Source organism: Lupinus angustifolius, chromosome LG03 (genome assembly GCF_001865875.1).
Source record: "Lupinus angustifolius cultivar Tanjil chromosome LG03, LupAngTanjil_v1.0, whole genome shotgun sequence".
Lineage (NCBI taxonomy): Eukaryota > Viridiplantae > Streptophyta > Magnoliopsida > Fabales > Fabaceae > Lupinus > Lupinus angustifolius.
This window is the reverse complement of record NC_032011.1, coordinates 7,830,066-7,838,359: the sequence shown is the minus strand read 5'-3', so window position 1 is coordinate 7,838,359 and position 8,294 is coordinate 7,830,066. Positions and strand designations below refer to the sequence as shown.

The 8,294-nt window shown below is 28.9% G+C and overlaps 1 protein-coding gene across 1 annotated transcript; it reads left to right on the top strand.

Annotated features, from left to right (window-relative positions):
• On the top strand, nucleotides 280–1,860 carry LOC109342315 (zinc finger MYM-type protein 1-like). The gene has a single exon (XM_019580325.1). The coding sequence runs from the start codon at nucleotides 280–282 to the stop codon at nucleotides 1,858–1,860; it is 1,581 nt and encodes a 526-aa protein (XP_019435870.1).

The following is an 8,294-nucleotide window of genomic DNA, read 5'->3' as shown; positions in this document are numbered from 1 at the left end:
GTTTTGAAAATTTTAAATATCCGAACCACATTTATAAACTTAAAAAGGCACACTATGGTCTCAAGCAAGTTCCTAGAGCTTGGTATGATAGACTAAGTACCTTTCTTTTGGAAAAATGGTTCAAGATAGGCTTGGTTGACACAACGCTTTTTATTCGTAAATCAGAAAATCATGTATTACTTGTACAAATCTATGTGGATGACATAATATTTGGATCTACTAATGATATTTTGTGTAATGAGTACCTCTCATATAATTCAGAAGGAAATCATGCATATCATGTCTAGTAAGGTGAGAAGATATATCAGAGACGAGATTGGGGATTCTAAATTTTGCATAGTTATAGATGAATCATGTGATGAATCACAAAGGGAGCAAATGGCTATTGTTTTGAGGTTTGTAGATAAAAATGGTTACATACAAGAACGATTTTTTGATATTTTGCATGGCAAGGACCCTACATCTATCACTCTTAAAAAAGCAATATGTGGTGTTCTTTCTCAACATAATCTTGATGTTTCAAACATTCGTGGCCAAGGGTATGATGGTGCAAGTAATATGAGAGGGGAATGGAATGGATTACAAGCGTTGTTTCTCAAAGATTGTTCTCATGCTTATTATGTGCATTGCTTTGCACATAGATTACAACTTGCTTTGGTTGCTGCATCAAGAGAAGTTATAGTTGTCCATGAGTTTTTCTCAAAATTGACTTTTATTGTCAATATTATGTGTTCCTCTAGTAAGCGTCATGATGAGTTACAAGCTGTCAAATCAGCTGAGTTAGAACATTTGCTAGAGATTGACGAACTTATAACTGGTAAAGGAGAAAATCAGATTGGCACTTTGAAACGGGTTGGAGATACTCGTTGGAGCTCACATTTTTCTTCAATTTGTAGCTTGATAAATATGTATAATGCAACTTGTGTGGTCCTTCTCAAAATTATAGATAATGGATCAAGTTCTCTTAAACGTGTAGATGCAGATGTTGCTTATAATACTATGACATCATTTGAGTTCATATTGATTTTACACATGATGAAAGAGATTATGGGGATCACAGATTGCCTTTGTCAAGCTTTGCAGCTAAAGTCCCAAGATATAGTTAATGCCATGCAACTAGTTCGTACTACAAAAGAACTTATTCAAAAGTTGAGAGATAGTGGTTGGCAAAGTTTATTGAAAACTGTTACATTATTTTGTGAGCAACATGACATTTATATTCCTGATTTTAATAACGCTTATATAGCACGTGAAGGGCGTGCTCGTCATCAAAAGGATCACATCACATTTGAGCATCATTATAGGGTGAACATATTTCTAACTACAATTGACAAGCAATTACAAGAGTTGAATCGCAGGTTCAGTGAGCAAACAATGGAGCTTTTAACTCTGAGCGCTAGTTTGGATCCTAAGGATGTTTATAAAACATTTAATATTGATAATATATGTATTGTTTTGCAAAAATTTTATCCTATGGATTTCAATGACCAGGAAAAGATTAACTTGAGATATCAACTTCAACATTTTATTCTTGATGCTGTTAGTCATTCAGATTTGAAGAACATCTCAACCATCTCTGAATTAAGTGCAGCTTTGACAAAAACAGGGAAGGTGAATGCATATTACTTACTTGATCGAGTTATCCGTCTTATCTTAACTCTTCCGGTTTCTACAGCTACTACAGAAAGATCATTTTCAGCAATGAAGATAATCAAAACAAGATTACGTAGTAAGATGGAAGATGAATTTCTTGCAGACAACATGGTGATTTACATTGAAAAGGAAATAGCTGAAACATTTACCTCTGATTCAATCATTGATGAGTTTAAGTCTTTAAAAGAACGAAGAGCGGCACTTTAAATTAATGTACATTTTTCTTTAACATTATTAGTTGTTAATTAATGTTATTGATAATTATTATGTTTTTGAAACTTCAAAATAATTATATATGTTTTTTATATTTTATTATTACTGAATTAATTTTAATCGTAAATTATAATTAAATATTGTTGTCCCCTCTAAATTTTTAATTAAGATCCGCAACTGAATGAACGGGTATCATTTGGTTCCGTTCACCCCTAATAGATACCACCCGACTGCTTGTGACTTGTGAAGGCATAAGAGTAACCAAGCTGGACTGTGGATTTGACTCCGTTATATTTTTAATGTCTATAATCTATATATTATTTTCTACTTTCGAGTTTGCACTTTTTTTCACATTCAGGTTGTATTGTAAAGAGTAATTTATGTCAGTAATTTAATATAAAAATAATTGCTACAGTGTTCGTTTTAAATGCTAAAGTTACAACTTTCCAAGTGAAAAGAAAATTAAAAGGTCACCTTTAAGGCCTAAATTAATTAAAAGGATTTAATATGTACATTAAGAGTGTAAATATTTTTTATACTGTTAGAAAATTATTTATTATTCATATACTAATCATCATTAACCTTTAAACAAAAATAATACAAATTAATAATATGTGCATATATTTTAAACTTTAATTAAAACTCTACCGTGTAGTACTACAGTATTAAGCTGGTATAGACTCAGATCCCTGTTCACTGACATCAGACTGCATCCTGGTAATAAAACAAATAGGTGCGTCAACTTCACAAATCATAGCGCAAGAAAACAAGATAATAAGATTTGGGCCACCACGTATGACTAAGATGCATGCGTTCAAAATTAAAAGATTTTTTATGCTAAATGTATTTTGTACTTTTCCCATCTTTCATAACATGTTTATTTTATTCATATTTTAATAAAGGAGAGGATACTTGAAATTAAGTTTCCTGTCATGTTGTGACAAGTAGCAGATATAAGACTTGGAGACAGGGTAAAATATATATTAAAAACAAAATAAACAAAATAATAAATATCATAATATATATAAATAAAGATGAAAATATTAATGTCAAAATTACAAATTTTAAATATATCTAATCAAATAATTTATCTACTTTATAATTGGTCTCTACATAACTTCATATTTTAAAACAACTGAATGATTAACTAGTTATTGAACACTTCTCACTAAATATGAGTCATTATACAATCATTATCCATGTATTCTATTATGCAATCTATTTTTTACAATCTACATAGTTGAGAAAATTATTTATATTGTTGTTAGCAATAGATAAAATCATTGTTAACTTCAAAATAATATAAATTAATGGGTAAACAATATTTTTTCAATTTTTGAAAAACTTATCTAAATTATTATTTACTCCTTTCACATAAGCAAATTCAACATTGTTATGCATATCAATAATGTAAGTCTGGATTGAATGTCAATCATCACTAAATCAGTTGAGCAAAAAACGTGTGGATAAAACTTGCATATTTGTTTAGTTTTGTTACAAAAACTAGTGAACAAATTAGTTGACCTCAAACAATACATAAAAAAACATTTGAATATTTGTTTTGAAGAAATGATTATAAAGTTTTTTAAGTTGTATATCAACAATGGTATAAAATGATTCAATATGAAAATGATTATTTATTTGTCACAAAACAAGTCATATCGTTAATAAATTTTGGACTTATAAAGTTGTAGATTAGAGTTGACAATGTGTCTGGATGAGTCCGATTAATATATATACTACCCAGACATGTTATGTCCGATGATTTTGGAACCCATACCCTTCCTAAACCTGCACAGATACCCGCTAGGTCTCCTACCCACTAATCGTTGGGTACCCAACAAATTTTTGGATACACATTAATAAAAAAATTTAAAACAAATTTCTATATGTGTTTCTTATAATCATGTGTGTTATTTTAAATAATAAAATGAAGAATAAAAATGATAATAACATTTGTAAAACATTAAAGTACAAACATGCAACTTTAAGTTGTCACTTACATATAAATATTTTTACTAAAAAAATATAATTTAAAATAAGACAATAAATCAAATCAAATATTTAATATCATTTCATCAATATAACATTACTTCATAATTACAGGTTAATAAATATAATATTAATGGTTAAGAATATAATATTACAATGACTTAGTTATTATTATATATATATATATATATATATATATATTTAGGAATTGTGGGTTTTGTACTTGTAGTTTGAGTACTTCATTACCTAGATTTGGGTTGTTCAATAAAAGGTTTCAAAATCTTCGATTCCAGCTACATGCGAGTCCACAACATGACCCTATGTTGCATGTATTATTGGTGAATACATGAAAATCTGTGTACTCATTATCATTTCTATGATATTAATATTTTTTTTGAAAACATTGAGGGTGCGTATTTACACATTTTCAGGTGCATGTAGCACACAGTCCGTGACTGCAGCATAAAATGTAATTTTGTAAAAGGAAAAGGTCAACCAATGTAGAAAAGGTATTTTCAATTCGGAAATTGTACTCTTATTTTCAAAACTGAATTTTTTATTTGTATTAGTTGTATTCCTTAAAAAAAATAGCACACCATTTTAAAAATAAGGTGCAGACAATAACAACAAAAATGGAAACACTTCGACTGAATATACAAGAGAAAACTTTTCGGGAAAGGACAGACAATACCACATGGGAACAATTGATAAGGTTTTCATGTTTAGTCGACATATAGTATTAAAGAGTATCCATATATTCTCCCATAAATTTGTTTACATATAAAAAATGACATGTATTCCTCGTGACCAAAGAAAATGTATACATTAGCCATATATGAGTTTTACATATATTATGCGTTATTAGATCATTCACCCTCATATTTATTTATTATTAAACTCTTCAAAAAAATAATACAAATGAATAGTAAATGACATACTGACTGTGTATAAATCTTACTTATAAATCAACTATTTAGGACATTAATACACATTTGTTTACCAAATATATATATTTTTATTGTGTGATCATGTCACTTTTCTTGATGTGTAGAAAAGATTTTAGGTTAATTTGATAATATATAGGATATATCAGTTTTCATATTATAATTATTAGGGGGTTAACAGACACCACAACTATTACATGTTAAAAACGTTCCACTTATTTTCATTTGAGAGAATGATGTTGTTTTACATTCTTAATTTTAGGGGGTTGTTATTTAAAAATAAATTCCTATCAATATGGGAAAGCTATATTTGCCACTGGTCATTGGCTTAGTTGGAGATTTCGTTCTAATATTACTTCATTGAGGCTATAAATCTGCACAAAATATTTATTAAGATACAGCATTGACTCTTGATTTGTTTATTTGATGGTAACATACATGATAGCTAGGTCTTTGCATTGGGAGATGTTTTTCATGTCTTCACAGAATTATATATATAGTAAGTAGATGTTGGCAATTATTCTCACTCAATTAATCATATATTACCTAACAAAAACTAAAACATGCAGACAGTTTGGAGAGAAAAGCCCTTTCAGTATAGGAATACAAGTTGATTAAACAAAGGATGCTTGTTGCTGAAAGTAGGAAAAAAAGTTACGTTGATAAAAAAAGGACTTGTAGAGTTTCATGAATGGGATCATATATTCCATAGAGCCACCCCAAGCAATAAGATCGGAAGAGCAATTTGTGTAAAAAAAGAAGAAGCTAAATCCTTGTTTTTAGGGCCATTTCTAAGGATGGTAATGTGCCTCGAAGAGTCAGGGTAGTAAATTACTCGAATCAATTGTTTCATTTTTGGACCCAGACCTATCCCAGACTTGTGATGATGCTTGTTGTGTCTTCTATCCATGAGTCTTGGGTACTCAGTGGATCTGCGAGTACCCACAAATTCAAAAACATTAAAAATAATTGTAATTTGTTACTATAATCTTATATGTTATTTAGGTAATCAAAAATAGAGAAAATTATAAAACATATTTAAAATTTTAAACACATTTCAAATTGATTATTTTAATATTATGATATAAAATTGATTTAGTAAGAATTATTCAATCTAAAAAATACTTGATTATTCGTATCAATTAATGACATAACATCTACTTAACGATATAAGATTATTGTTTAACAACATAACAACCACATTTATAAACTAACAATATAACATTATGAATTAACTAGATAAATATATTGATGAATGAATAGTGGGTTCGGATACTTGCGGTTCTGAGTATTTCATTCCCCAGATGCAAACTCATCAAACAGCAAGTCTTAAAATTTTGAGTCTCAATTATTCAGGGTCCAAAAACAAAAATTTGGACTCGACCTCTTACAAGTATTTTTTACGAGTAACTACTGGTTTGGTACCCATTATCATCCTAGCCATTTCCAAATACTCTACAAAGTAGGAACTGTTCTTTATCAAATAGTTTTCTTTTCACAGTTGTGAAATCTTATAGCCCTCTTTATGTCTCTTAGCAAAGAAAACATGTCCTAAATTCTTCTCACTTTATTGAGCCTGCATGAATATAATTAAAAATACCATGATGTATATGGAATAGTAGTTATTAGTGAAACAAAAATAGTTGTACAAACCATCAAAGTAATTCCATTTCCAACCGTGCAAAGTAGATCTTTTATATATAACAATATATAACTTTAAGGTAACAATGGTTAAAATTTAGCAGAATTGATTGAGACAATAAGTGTGGTTTAATGCAATGGGTAAATATCTGCTATCCTAAAATAATGTATCACTTCATATGCAGCTGATTGTGATTAATCAGGAAAATGATTAATTATTAAAATTTTAATTTAAATACATTTTTTCAAGCAATCATAATCATTGGTATATGGACTGACACACATTATGGGACAACAAATGTGCTCCTTAATACAATATCATTGTATAATGTGTTTAATTTTATGTATCATTTGAATATTGTTTTATTATATTTATATTTAAATTGTTGAGGAATCTATGATCTAATTGTGTATTGTTGAGAGGGTCTATGACTAAAATGATGTCGATTGTTGAGAAATTCTTTAAGTCAGTTAATTGGCTCAAGGGTCACACGTCAAGTTTGGAATGTTACATGAATAATAATAGTTTTCGTTTTGAAGTTAAATATATTTTCAAGAACAAACTTATTAACCTATTTATTTACCATCATGTGTTATAGATAATAAATAATTAAACTTGGGATGCAAAATATATTAATTTTTATCTATGTTAAATCATTTTTATATCTGAAAAGAACTAAAAATAATTTTTTTGAATCATGTCTAGAGTTATATATAAGAAAATCATTTTTGGAAGGTTAAGTTAAACTGCCTAGTGACTAAACTTATCCAACGAGCTATCGTGTCTAGTAACAATCATCTCCATTATAATTGTGTCTAATGACATGTGTGTATATGACTAAGTGTATGCAAAGTCATGCACGGCTAAGGCAAATTATAATTTGCTCCTGACTTTGGCACGGTTTTGATGAAGACACCAACATCACCAAAAATAAGAAAAGGAAGAATACTTATGAAGACAAAGAAGAATAAAACTTCAAGAAAATTAGATTAAGTCTCTATAGGTACTTCTATTCTAAAACTCCTTGTTATGCAAAGTAGTAATGCTCAAAACATTTTTAAAGAATAATGAAACACTTTAAAAATACTTAAAACATTTTTTGAAATGATGTGTAACGGGTTACTTCATCTAAGTAACAAATTACATGTGTGAGAAAAAGAGTTATTCAACTTAAAAGAAACTGATCAGAGTAATCCATTACTGTATTTGAGTAACAGATTACCAGTGTTATTAAAGTTGAGTAACAAGTTACTCAAATTGCTGTAATCGATTACTGTAAGTGAATTTTAAATTCACTATTGGACATAACATTTGGGTAATCGATTACTCAATGCTGTAATCGATTACTGAGAGTTGTTACATCAGTTTTTCAGATTTGAAACTCAAGAGTTTTCATCCCAAACAAAATGCCTTCATTACAAACAATTTCTACTCTTTCATAAATAACTCACAATGAAATCAACTCTTTGAACAACTCTTTCACACTTTTCTCACAACTTTCCTACACTTTTCTAAAATAATTTTCTACACTTCTAAAGCAACTTGCACTCAAACTTTCAAAGTCATTTTTAGAGTTGCTTGAAGTAAAATGTTTGAAATTTTTATAAACTTAAAGAGCATTATTATTAAGTATACAAAAGAGTTGATTGGATTGCAAGTGTTATTATATTTCATACTTGTAAAGGCAATCCAAAGCCATCATTGAAATTCTTCATTCATTGTAATAACTTTCTTTCACGTGGTGTGAATAGAAAGGGGATAGAGTTACTTGGAAAGGTGTTTTCCAAGGGTATAAGTATTAGTGAGTGTGTAAGGTACATAGAGATCTCGGGGTGAGATATTGTAATTAC

Excerpts from the sequence above, each read along its gene's own strand:
- LOC109342315 (XM_019580325.1), top strand. The coding sequence starts at position 280 with ATGTCTAGTAAGGTGAGAAGATATATCAGAGACGAGATTGGGGATTCT.